Genomic DNA, 13,596 nt, shown 5'->3' on the forward strand with positions numbered 1-13,596 from the left:
TCTATCTGAAGTGTGAGGAGTAAAGATTTGTTCCCAGGATATAGGCTCCCTATTTACCTCTCTTATTGTTTCTTTTGCTGAGAAAAAACTTTTTAGTTTGAGTAAGTCCCATTTGTTGATGTTCATAGCAGCACAATTCACAATAGCAAGACTGTGGAACCAACCTAGATGCCCTTCAATAGACGAATGGATAAAAAAAATGTGGCATTTATACACAATGGAGTATTACTCTGCATTAAAAAATGACAAAATCATAGAATTTGCAGGGAAATGGATGGCATTAGAGCAGATTATGCTAAGTGAAGCTAGCCAATCCCTAAAAAACAAATGCCAAATGTCTTCTTTGATATAAGGAGAGTAACTAAGAACAGAGTAGGGTCGAAGAGCAGGAGAAGAAGATTAACATTAAACAGGGATGAGAGGTGGGAGGGAAAGGGAGAGAGAAGGGAAATTGCATGGAAATGGAAGGAGACCCTCAGGGTTATACAAAAGTACATACAAGAGGAAGTGAGGGGAAAGGGAAAAATAATACAAGGGGGACAAATGAATGACAGTAGAGGGGGCAGAGAGAGAAGAGGGGAGGGGCGGGGAGGGGAGGGGAGGGGGGATAGTAGAGGATAGGAAAGGCAGCAGAACACAACAGACACTAGTATGGCAATATGTAAATCAATGGATGTGTAACTGATGTGATTCTGCAATCTGTATATGGGGTAAAAATGGGAGTTCATAACCCGCTTGAATCAAAGTGTGAAATATGATATATCAAGAACTATGTAATGTTTTGAACAACCAACAATAAAAAATTAAAAAAAAAATCCAATGCAAACCACTTCTGTATCATCAGTTGTATTTTAAAAATACACATTGCAGATTCTATTAGAAACTTCTACCTTTCTTAGAGATAGAAGAGATGGAGAAGCAAAAAGATTTCATGGATCATAATACTTCCATTTTATTTTTTAATTTTGGGAAAAGTTAAATATCAATAAGAGAAAGGTCAGGTGCTAATGAACAATGAGACTGATAAATACGCTAAAGCACAGATAAAGGGTCAGAGGCAATCATAAAAACATATTCTGGAATCTCTCTTGCTTTCTCCCCAGAGCCTCAAAACACGATCAGACAGTCTTGGTAGAAGACCCAGAGCGGGGCCTTAGTCCTTTGTGATCTTGGGCAAGCCTTTTAGATTCTGTTAGCTTCCATTTCCTCACTGATAAACTGAATGATGATGACACCTGACTTCAAATTTGTTGTTAAAATAAATCAAAGAATGTATGAGAAAGTGCTTTGTAAAGTGAATTGTGTCACACAGCTCTAAAGTACATTTCATCTTTCCATGACAATGTGGTAAAACGGGAAGGGCATCTACAATGTGCCATCAGATCCGAATTGGATTTTCTGGCTAATTCTGTTGTGCAGATTGGATAAGTTCCTTCAACTCTCTGACTTGAGTTTTCTCATCTACAGAATAGTCTATCAGTAACAAGTAACAATATAGAACTATATTACACTATATGTGTAATATAGTTCTATAACAAATGTTAGTTATTGGGATCTTTGGTTTATTAATATCCTTTTTATTCCTAGCCTACCAGCTGCCTAAGTCTCCACTCTTTCTCCTTTTTTTTTACTTCCCTTTAAAAATATACTCTACACTGCTTTAATTTTTAAACATCATGCTCTCTTTAAATCACTATAAGGCTCTAATCTCTTTACAACAGTAGTTTCCTTATAATGCTTACTGATTATCAGATCCATTGGTATTTTTTTACCGAATGTTTTTTACCCTTAACACCTTTGAAACAATCTACTTGAGACTTACTCTCTTTTATTTCCATGGCTTGAAATCATTAATTTTCTACTTTTCTGATCCCTTTTCCTGGGTCCCCATCTGCTGCCATTATTTCAGCTGTCACCTACATCAACTTGTTCCCAAGTTTATCTCTGGTTCCAGCTTTTCTCTTTTTTGGGGAGTAGGGGTTACTAGGGATTGAGCTCAGGGGCACTCAGCCACTGAGCCACATCGCCAGCCCTATTTTGTATTTTATTTAGAGACAGGGTCTCACTTTTGCTGAGGCTGGCTTTCAACATGCTATCCTCCTGCCTCAGCCTCCTGAGCTGCTGGGATTACAGGTGTGTGCCACAATGCCCAACTGGCTTTTCTCTGTACTTCTTCCAGGTCATGTCTCCCAACTCTATGTCACACACTCCCCTCACCTAAAAAAAAAAAAAAAGAAAGAAAGAAAGAAAAATCTCTATTTCTAAAACCAAACTATTTTGCCGCCACATTAAACTTGGTAATAATTCAGTCTTTTATGCACATTTTATTTTTGGCTCAGAGCCCATGAGTAATTTCTCATATAGCAATTTTAGAAAGTCCACAACCCTAACTCTGCCATCCAGGATCTGTCAATCTAAGTTCCACTCACCTCTCTAGTATTATGGATAGGTGGTCTCTCTGGAAAGCTACTCTAGGGGTCAAATCAGTCTCCAGTCTTTCTAAATAAGCCAGTTTATTTCCACACCAACATCATTTTCCCTGCTTGGCTAACTTTTAGTCATTCTGAAAGCCTGGTCCACCTGCTTATATTTTCCCTTGGAGTCTCCATGACTGTCCTGATTTGGGAAAGAATGCCTTCTGTAGCTCTCCAAGAGAAGCAAAAACCTGAGATTTAATGTAAACAAATATATTTTCTGAAGATATTTGTTATAGTGTAGTATAAAAGAACAAAAGGCTAGAATCAACCTAAAATTCTACACACAGGTCTTGATTAAACAAATTAAGTTGGGGTAAAACTATAAAATAATTTTAAAATGCTCTCCAAATATCAATGAAAAACTGCAAAGTGCAAAAGCTTTTATAATATCCTTGTAGGAAACAAAAACCTGCAATATATACACAACACACACACACACACAAACACACACACACACACACACACACACACAAAATGTACCCTAGAGGAATTCCTGAAAAACTTAATTGTTGCCTCTGAAGAAAGGAACAAGTGGTCATGGGAAAGAGGATGATACTTTTAACTTCATAAATTTTTGTACTACTTGAATTTTTACCATGTGCATTTTGCAATCAACATAACTATGGATAAATAAAGGAATATGTATAAAAGGGGGGAAACGAAGAGCCTACATTTTGTATCTACCAGATGTTTTGGACAAGTCACTTAAATTTCATGAATTTATTTTGACATTGTAATTTGGACAGAAAATTACTCTCATGAGATCTGATAAAGTTAATGATAGTGATGCACAGTAAATCTAGGAAATAACATAAAAAGAATTTTATCTTTTAGAAAATATAGTGAAAATGTAGGTTTGGGAGGGAAATTGTCTCTCCAATTTCTTAATACTGCTGGAGTTTGGTGCATGTCTCCTAAAGACCTATGTGTTGCTCCCCAGGGTGGTGCTACTGGGAGGCAGAGGGTGAATTGGGGCCGAGTGAGAGGTCCTTTGGTCTTTGTGGGCATACTTTTGAAAAGGACTGTGAGATTCTGTCTTTTTCTCCCTTTTGCTTCATAGTTATGAGGTGAGCAGTTCTGCTCTGCTATGTGTTCCCCACCATTTACGTCTCGTACCACCATGGACTGGAACTTCTAAAATCATTAACCAAATAAAGCTTTTCTCTTCATAGATTGGTTATCTCAGGTATTTTGTTAATAGTTTTGGAAAGCTGACGAACACATATTCTGAGAGAGATCTACTGTTCTTGTGCAAATCACGTGGTGATTTTGGAAAAGAGCACTCAAAACCTGGGTCTTATTTCCTATAGCATACAACTATGTTTACAGTTCTAGCAATTGCCACCAACCTAATCTAGAGGCAAAAATTAAATGAATTCCCCTCTCTCTTATTTTAACAGTATGGCAGTGGCTGCAGGAGTGGGGTCCCAGGTGGTCTTTCTTTACCTGCTGCCCCTGCCATGTGCTCATCCATGCTGAGCAGGAGCTCCCAGGCTGCTGGCTGGATATCACCATACATCTCCTCTGTCAGAATTGGAGCTGCCTTGATTAAAAGAGATAAAGGAGCAGGCGACAAGCTCATCACCTGGGAAAAGATGGAAATCATGTTTTAAAATCTTTTAGGACACTTACTACTGTCTTCTTCCTTATGAGTAACTTCCCCTCTCTGATTTCCTTAAATGACCTGAAAATTCTTTCTAAAAGGGCAGCATATCTAGTTGGCATGGTGTATGAGCTTTATACTTTTCAGTTGAAGAAAATTAGAAGGGTAAAAAAAACTCCCTCACTAATCTTGTAATGCTTTCATCACAAAATCAGCTTTACAACCACCCAAGAATAAATTGTAGAACACATACAACACCACAAGAAAAGACAAATACCAGCCAATGTATATTTGTCTTAAAAGTCCTGTTTGACTTCTAAAGACTTGCGTATTTCCTTCCTGTTGGTAGATTTCTGCTGAAAACCAGAAGCAAACAGTAACTTCTCAAGGAGTCCTTAGAAAGCTATTTTTCTAAGCCAGCGTGAGCTTCAATGGCATTTTCCTTTGAAGCAGTATACACTGTGGTTATAACCCCAGGTCCATCCACAAAACATATTTAATCCATTATTTCAGATAATATAGGCAGTAAATGTAGGTTCTGGAAAAGTCATAATTTTAAATACATTCCAGAAAAACATGAAAAATTTGGTTTTTGTTTCCCTGCAGAAAGGTACAGTTTAGAGTTTAGCTTACAATAGCAACATAATAGTGTTATGATTAGTAGGTAAATATAGTATTTTATTTAATTCATGCAATAATCTTTTGGGATGGGTCTAGTGTTATACTCCCCATTTTATAGATGAAGAGACTAAGACCAAGGAAAATTAAATAACCTGTGCAGAGTTCCAGAGCTACAGCAGCAGACACGTGATCCAGACTGTCTCATTCTGAAACCTATGGGTGTTGCCACCACACACTGATGAGAAATCAGCTCCACTGGAGTGGGCAGACTGGGGAAAGATGTGGCTCCAGCTAAACCCCTCTGGCCTTGTCTGTGAATCTGGATGCCTAGCAAGAAGGATTTTTTCCTAGCACACTTGGTGGCACTTTTCTCACCAGTTAAGGAGTCCTTTATGTCAGCATGGTGCCAACTTATATTGTGTTTCTCAAATGCTTGTAAATAGGCTGTCTGGAACTTCTTCCCTATTAATGCTCCATGGATTTTTTTGATCCAGGTGCCAGTACCTGAAGTCTGATGTATTTCAGCATCCCAGAATCCTTTTTTCCTTCCAGGTTGGCATCTGAAGCTCTCTTCTTCAGAGAAGGTGTCCTCAGGCATGACTTATCTGAGCACTGAAAAGAAGATGTGAAATGTAATGAAGGTGCTGTGATTTCTCAAACACCAACATTGCTTAATTTCCCCCCAATCCTTCAAACAATCACCTTCTAATGGAAGGTCTGGTTTAATGCTTTTTAGTGGGCCTATGTCTTATTAAATTTAGGAAAGAAGTTAATTTTGCAATGAAAAGGGAGCTTAGTACATTTTAGGAAACTGGAATCCAGACAGGTGGAGTAACTTGACCAAGTTATAAAGCTAATTATTAGCAGAATAAGGAAAGGAAAAATATCTTCTGATTTCCATTTCAGGGTTAATTATATTCCATCAGCTGGTTAAAAATACAAATCTTTTAAACTATTGAGTCAGATAAAATCCACTCTGTTCAACAGTTCTTTTATAGGTTGCAAGGTACAATTTGAAACATTTCAACTCATAAAAAAAGAAGGAAAATATTTCATAGAGAAGTGTTAGGACATTAAAGGTCAAAGAGAGGGGTTTTCAAGTGTTATGGGTTGGATATGAGGTGTTCCCCCAAAGCTTCTGTGTTGTAAGAATATTTAGAGGTGAAATGATTGAATTACAGAAGCGGTAACCTACTCAGTCTATCCTAGTTTAAATGGAGTAACTGGGTGGGAACTGTAGGAAGGTGGGGCTTGGTCGTAGGAGGTAGATCACTGAGGGTGTGCCCTAGAAGAGTTCTTGAGGCCCCTTCCCCTTTTTTCTTTCTACCTCCTGGCCTTCATGAGTGGAGTAGCACCTCACCACAGTGCCATGATGTTCTGCCTCACCTTAGTCCCAGAGCAAAGGAGTGAGCCAACCATGGACTAAACAAACAAAAATAAACTTTTCCCTCTCTAAGTATTTTGCTCACATCAATGAAAAGCTAAGACATCAAGGAAGTACGAGCTTGTAGCAGCCATCATCTAGGTCTCAGTTGTATAGGTAAAATGGTTTCTTTTTTAAGTACTCATCTGCAGGAGGCAGCAGCTCTTCTTTCAAAATGTCCCCTCAACCTGGGTTCAGAAAAGCTCGACTCATCTGCATAAGGACAGATGAGACAATTGCTTCCTCTGACTCCATAACTGCCAACCAATGGAGTGAACTGAGCAGCTGGGGACAGGCCCTTGTTTATTTATCCTGAGTTCTGATTCCTCCTAGTTTTGCACTCCAGGCAGTGAAAAGAGGGAGTCCTTTTTCTTGTACAGACTAAAGCTCATTTGTTTTTCCAGTGCCATGTCAATGAAACACTTTCTCCCTCAATGCCAAGGGAAAAAAAAAAAAAAAAAAAAAAACAGAACTTCAGAAGGATTTTTAAACAGAGCTTCATAGTGTTATAGATGGAGATATTTTGAAAGAAGGCAAATCTAAAAGTACGTGCATGTTCCAAGAAAGTCTTTTGAAACTCTGACATAAAGACCCAAGACAATGAATCTGCTATTTGGCTTAGTATGGAACCAACTTTTTAAATGGACCTACTTGGAAACAAGGGATCAGAGCTCTTGTGTTTTCTAAAGACAAAAAAACCATGGAAGTGCATACTTGGGAACACATATAACTTGGGGAGAGAAGCATTGCATTGCTGGTCCCCTTCCTCACCCCCACCCCCGTGAATGTAAAAGCCATATTCAGCATAAATAGCATGCTTATTTCACGTAACTTGAAAACTGTTCCAAAATCACACATAGCAATAGTTTTCCATATAAATAAATGTGTTTTGATATCCTTTAAAAAGAGGTAAGATATTTAAAAATCAGTATTTCCCTGTTTTAATTCTTTCTACTTTTAAAACAATACACCTACATTATAGAATATCTGGAAAAGGCAGAAAAACTATGAAGAAGCAAAAAAATCCCCCAAATTGTGAACTCAATGATAGTCATTATTTTATTCTTTGTTTTCCCCTCAATGCACCTTAGCAAAACTATGATGATGCTTTGAATGTAGCACAACAATTTTAAACAATTCACTTCACTATGATTTTATAAATATTTTCCAGGTAGTTGTAGTTATAATTATTTTAAAATATGATTTCTGTATTTTACAAATATTTTGACCTGTTGTCCTTTAGTTGGACATTTTGCCTTTTTCAGGGATACTTATGAAGAGTTCTCCTTGATTTTAACCAAATACTCAGCTTAGGGGAAAAAAGAAAAAGGATGAGCATTAGTCCCTATATGTTGGGAAATGCAGGGTTGTGTTTAATTCTGCCTACCAAGACAGAAGATATAAGTCCAGCACCTCATAGATCACATATTTAATGTCCTTTATTGGCTCTATTTCTCCTTCTGTTTCTGGTTTCATAAGAGTCAGCTAGATCCTTTCAAAAAAACTCCTTAATTATTTGAATAAGTTCAAATAGGTTTCTGCTTCTTGCAACAGAGTATTGGCTACAGAGGAATAATGCTTAGTTATTTTAAATAAAATATTCATTCACTTAATAATTCAAGATTATTTTTTATGTTAATCATATGTCAGGAATGGGGTCAACTTCTGGAGATAGGTTGGGGAGCAAATCATCATGAGGTTTGCACTCTTGGAGACTGTCTTTCTAAGGAGAGACCGAAAGCAAACAAGCAAGCAAATAAAAGGGCCATGATAAGTAAAAAAAGGAGATACATGCCATGAAGCATGGTTCACCCAGGAAATAACAAGGAATTTAAAATTCAGGAATGCTGAAATCAGCCTACTGGGCTCTCCTAGAAAGGCATTTCCCCAGATTTCTGGGAAAAGCACCATGCTAAATGAAGGGCAAACTCTGTGCTTCACATATGTTGGACATATGAGTTACGGATGTTATGTTGGGCAGTCATAAGGCCAAGAAATCAAGACACAGAGCCTGGTCTCAGACTCACAACAGTGTTGTCTACAGCTTTTGAAAAACATTGTTTCTGCAAGACAGCAGTGGACCTCTTTCCATTTGCATTGGTTTTATAAAATTTACCCACATTCAGTCATTTCTATTTTTGGACATGTATTACCATCCTCCTACCCTTCTTTTTGGTTGAAAGGAAAAATTGTTTTATCTACTCCTTTTTATCATCAGCAAGCACTAATTGAACCTTTATTTAGAACATAGGATTGGACAAGGTACAGATGGGAAACCATAGAATTCCTTGGTGAAGAAAATATATACATATAGTATGATAGTTTATATACATAAAAAATAACCTTCAAGTTTGGAAGTGCACTAAAATAAACTCACAGAACATACTGTGAGTCCCCAAGTGCTGGAATGTAGATTAGCAGATTGATCAGAGTGAGATGGGTTGCAAAATGTACCGGCTGTCACAAATACATTCTGCCATAAAAACCAATTAAAGAGCAAACAGGAATGAAGTACCAATTGCTCACAGTCAATTCTAATCAGACCGTTGCTTTTACTCTTGATTTATTGCCTTTTTCTGTTTTCATTTTGGATCTGGAAATGTGGCATTGTTCATTTGTGTGACAGATTCAGAAGAGGCAAATGGAAAACATCATGAGAGGAAAAAGATGCTTGAGCAGGAAGCGAACATTTTGGAAATAAAATGTTTGCCACAGAAGACTCAGAATGTTCTTTCAGCTCTCTACCTGAATGACTAACTTCAATGTGATGAGGATACATTTCTTTGGCTTAGATTTCCTAGCTGTAAGTCACAGAAGGTCCATAAGACTTTTCTGCTGCTTCATACCAGTGTCATGGGTGAGCAGAAGTGAAGGGCTCTCATGAGTTTTGCTAGACTATAATTTCACTCACTCATTCAATATTTATTGTTTCTCTGCTGTTAGTGAGTTCTTTGTTAGTGACACATAGGATATAAAAACTGTAAAACTTCCTCCGTTCTCAAAGAGTTTATAACTAAGTGACAGAGAGTGCTTGTTATTATTCATAGGGTGGAATACGAGCCTTCTCCTGGCCTACATGCTCTAGTTCCTATCTGCCTTACTATGTACTGCAGTCCTTTGTGTTTGCCTCTTCTCACTAGTTGGAAAATTCTGTGTTCAATTAACATTCATGCACCCTTCAGTTAAAGGTCACTTGTCACTTTATTGGAGAGGTTAGCCTCAATAAGCTGTTAGTGCAGTATGCCTGTCTATCACATTGATGGCTGTTGCAATTTTATATCAATCTGGGAGGCTTATTTGATTAATGTCTGTCTCTCAGACATTTGTCCCTTTTGCTCATTATTATACCAGCACAAAGTATGGGGCTTAGCATGGCCCACAGGTTCTTAAAAACTTAGTTGTGTAGATAAATGGAGAGATGGATGAATACATAGAGGAATGAATGAATGAACAAATGAAGAATAAGAATATAGCAAGTAAAATACCTTTATGATTTAGATGAAAAAAGAAGGAAGGAAAATAACATTTATTGTCCACCTGTAATATGCCCTGTGCTTAACACTAGAGGAATCAGAAAAGGTTTCAGGGATGTGATGACATTTAAGTTGGGTCATTAAGAACGTTTGGGTTTGACAATATATAGATTAGAGATGAAATTATAGTTTGAGCAAAGAAGTGGCAGCAAAAATTTCAGAGGGTGTATAGAGAACAATTAACATTAATTTAGGCTCATGTATTTTTGCAATTTCCAACATATATTGTTTCCTCTTAAAGCTAAGGGAGTTTGTATACGAAGAGAGAACTTACATAAATTAAAATAGATTTTCTTTAAATGTGATGTCGTTTGTGTTTGAAATATAGAATGTATATTAAAATACATGTATACATGTATACATGCATACACACAAACATATACATAATTTTTACTTTTATGCCATTATTTAGAAGTTCATACAGTTCATTGTAACTCACAGTTGGTCTTTTCTCCAATTTCATTCTCCCTATAATTTGTGTAGTATGAATAACATGAGATATGGTCTAGTTAAAAAGCCCTGACTTTGACTGCAAATTAGTACACCATGCTTCATACCATGCTTCAGTCTAAATTGACCAAATTACCATATCTAGAACTCTAGCAATAACAGCTAACCAAAGACCTAAAAGCAAGGGAATTAGAAAGAAAGCAATTGATCTTTCTACCTGGTCCTACTTTGTTCATGTTGATATATGCTTAGTTGTGTAGATAAATGGAGAGATGGAAAGCAGTATGGAGATTCCTCAAAAAACCAGGAATGGAACCACCATATGACCTAGCTGTCTCATTCCCTGGTACTTATTTAAAAGAATTAAAATTAGAATACTACGGTGAAACACATCAACCTTTATAGCAATGCAACTCACAATAGTCAAGATATGGAAACCAATCAGGTGCCCGTCATTAGATGAATGGATTAAGAAAATGTGGTATATACAGAATGGAGCTTTACTCAGCCATTAAGAAGAATGAAATTATGGCATTTGCTGGTAAACAAATGGAAGTGGAGACTATCATGCTAAGTAAAATAAGCCAGACTCAGAAAGTCAAGGGTCCAATGTTTTCTCTCATATGCGGAAACTAAAGCAAAGGAGAAAAGCAAGAGTTGGGGGTTGGAAATCTTAAAAATAGAGGGAAGATCAGTAGAGCAGAAGGAGAGGGGGAGAGAAGGGGATGGAAAGGGGGAGGAAATGCAGAATAAATTCAACAAAATTACACTATGTGCATGTATAAATATTCCACAGGGAAATTCACTTTAATATATAGCTATAAAGCACCAATTAAAAAATATATAAATGAATGGAAGGAAGAGTAGAAAAAGAGGAATGGGGAGAAATGAGGGAAGGGAAAGGGGGCATTGGGGACTGAAATGGAGTAAATTAAATTCCGTGCATGTATAATTGTCAAAATGAACCCAACTATTATATGCAACTATAATGCACCAATAAAAGCAAAAAATTAAAAAAAGTTCTGACTTTAGTATTCCATATTTCTAAGTTAAAGTTTAGCTGAATATTTTTTTTAGATATGAATTGTGGACAATCTCATCTTTCTGAGACTCAATTTTTTCACCTATAAAATGAAGAGAAAAATACCTCTTGCATAAAAGCACTTTGTCAATGATGTGTGTGTATGTAAATATATATATATATATATATATATATATATATATATATATATATATATATATATACTTCTTTTGCCCTCATATATATATTTAGAAAAAATATTTAAATAAGCATGTCCCAGAAGCTAATACTGCATTCTTATGTGATACATACTATTTTTCTTTAGGATCTCTTGTACTAGCCAAAAGTTCTTCAGTGATCACGTATTGTTTTTATATTTTAAAAGTTATAATTTAAAAAATCCATTTGTGAATGCTAAAGCATTATAAATTGTACAGAACTCAACCACATTTTTGTTTTTATTATTTGTGATCTCTAGTTATTTGATGTATATATTATTGCCCAATTCCAGGCCAAACCTGGCTTGTGAATCCCTTAGTAGAAAGAGCCTTTGCTCCTACTTACATTTTTTTAAAAATATTTGGCCTAATAGTGTGCCAACAGCAGGTGCATAATGAATGCTTGTTGAAATGAATAGGTGTTATAGAAAAATCTCTTAGCAAAACCATTTGGGGAAAGCAGCTGCAGGGGCAGCCACAGCATTCAAGTTAAGCATCTTGGCTACCATGCCTGATCAGGGCAGGTGGGCAACTCAAGGCTTTGCTGGCAGGAAAACAGCAGCCCTGGTTACTGTCTTCATCTTCTGCCAGCTCAGCTGCTCAGGGTTGTCAGGAGAGTGCAGCTGAATGCCTGGAAAATGTCATAGTTTCTTGAAGGAATTTCCTTTAGGCTGATCTGACCTAGATTATTCTGTTATTTTTCTGTGAACAGTTGGGCCATTTAGGGCTTATTTCATAATACATAATTGCATTAGCTTCCTATTGTGGCTGTAACAAATTACCACAAGCTTTGTGGCTTAAAACACAGATTTATTATCTTGCAGTTCTGGTTGTCAGAAGTCTGAATGGGAGTAGAAGGATAGCATTCCTTCTGGAGGCCCCAGGGATGCTCCATTTCCTTGTCTTTTCCAGCTTCTAGAGGTGCTGGTTTTCTTTGGCTCGTGGCCTGCATCATGCTGACCTCTGCTTCTCCCATCTCATCTCCTTCTCTGCCTCTGAATCCCTTAGGCTTTTCTATACTTATAAAGCCTTATGATTACATTGAGCCCACCTGCATAATGCAGGATAATTTCCCCTTGGTAAAATCCCTAATCATACCTGTGAAGTCTCTTTTCATATAGGGTGACATATTCACAGGTTCCAGGGAGTAGATGCAAACATCTTTGCATTATTCTGCCTACCACAAAAACTTACTTATCACCACAACCATTGTAAATTCATATTTATTTACAAAAATTAGGCAAAACCTGGGGAAGAGTCCATGTTTTCTTGTGAACATGAAGACAAAGCATTTGTCTTGCACTTATTGTCTACCTTTATGCAGAAGCACAGAGAACCCGTAGGCTGGTTTGTACCACGGCAGTTTCCTGAAAATTTTTATTGCTAGGGAAGATTATTAGGCTACAGTTTTCCCTGTCTTGTTATATTATCAGTAATGTGATCATTCACTCACCTCTTTCTGTTTCTTGCCCCGCAGAGCCACATTGCTGGTGTTGCTGCTCTCCCGTAGGGAGTCTACGCTGTCTCCATACAGCAGCTTAATGGCCCTGACCAGCCGGGCACAGGAGCGGCTGTGGTGCAGATAGCAGTGTGGATGACAGTAGTCCACATGCGTGCAGATGAAACTCTGTTGATTGCATAGCAAGATCATGACCTGGAACACAAACACCCCTGAGACTCAACCAGACAACCAGGGTAAGGACAAACTGAACGTCTATGTGTTGTGAAAAATGGCAAGTCAGAATATCAACTTCTCATAATGGGTCTTGAAATTATAGTGATTCAGTAATTCCCAGAGAGCAAAAGAGTTATGAGTCTTTGTCCATCTTGGCATTTGCACTTTCTTCATAAATGCTTGATAAAAGGATTTTTTTTTTTGGAAACAAGAATTAACAGATATTCAAAACTCAATTATTGTGAAGCGTATGGTTTCTAAACACTTTTAAATGGAAATTCTGAACTAAAAAAGACTCCACACATCACCCTGGTCCCCAGCTCTTATGTCATAGTAGAAACCAGCTGAAAGAGCACACACTGGTAAAAAGTTTAGTCCCAGAGGATCTGGCTGGCCCTTGATAGCTGTGGGATGCTTTTAACTCCCACATCTGCATCTTCTACTCTGTCTGAAAACCTTGAACTAGATCTTGAACCCCACTCTAGAGCCTCATTTCTTCTCTCTTCTAAATGATTCCCACCCCCCCCCTCTGGCTATTAGGCCATTCTTCCTTTTACAACTTATTTTTGCTTAGA

The 13,596-nt window shown here is 37.4% G+C and overlaps 1 protein-coding gene across 3 annotated transcripts in view; it reads right to left on the reverse strand.

Moving 5' to 3' along the window:
- The window catches only part of Unc80 (unc-80 homolog, NALCN channel complex subunit), a 192,481-nt gene that overhangs the window by 79,251 nt on the left and 99,634 nt on the right, over positions 1 to 13,596 (reverse strand). For all 3 annotated transcript variants that reach the window (XM_027941959.2, XM_034635733.2, XM_027941958.2), the window contains 3 exons: positions 12,800 to 13,000; positions 5,206 to 5,313; positions 3,924 to 4,062 (listed from right to left, as the gene is read on the reverse strand). In XM_027941959.2, coding sequence (XP_027797760.1) covers positions 3,924 to 4,062; positions 5,206 to 5,313; positions 12,800 to 13,000 — 448 coding nt within the window. The remainder of the gene's footprint in view (positions 1 to 3,923; positions 4,063 to 5,205; positions 5,314 to 12,799; positions 13,001 to 13,596) is intronic.

Source organism: Marmota flaviventris, chromosome 11 (assembly GCF_047511675.1).
Source record: "Marmota flaviventris isolate mMarFla1 chromosome 11, mMarFla1.hap1, whole genome shotgun sequence".
In the NCBI taxonomy this organism is placed as follows: domain Eukaryota; kingdom Metazoa; phylum Chordata; class Mammalia; order Rodentia; family Sciuridae; genus Marmota; species Marmota flaviventris.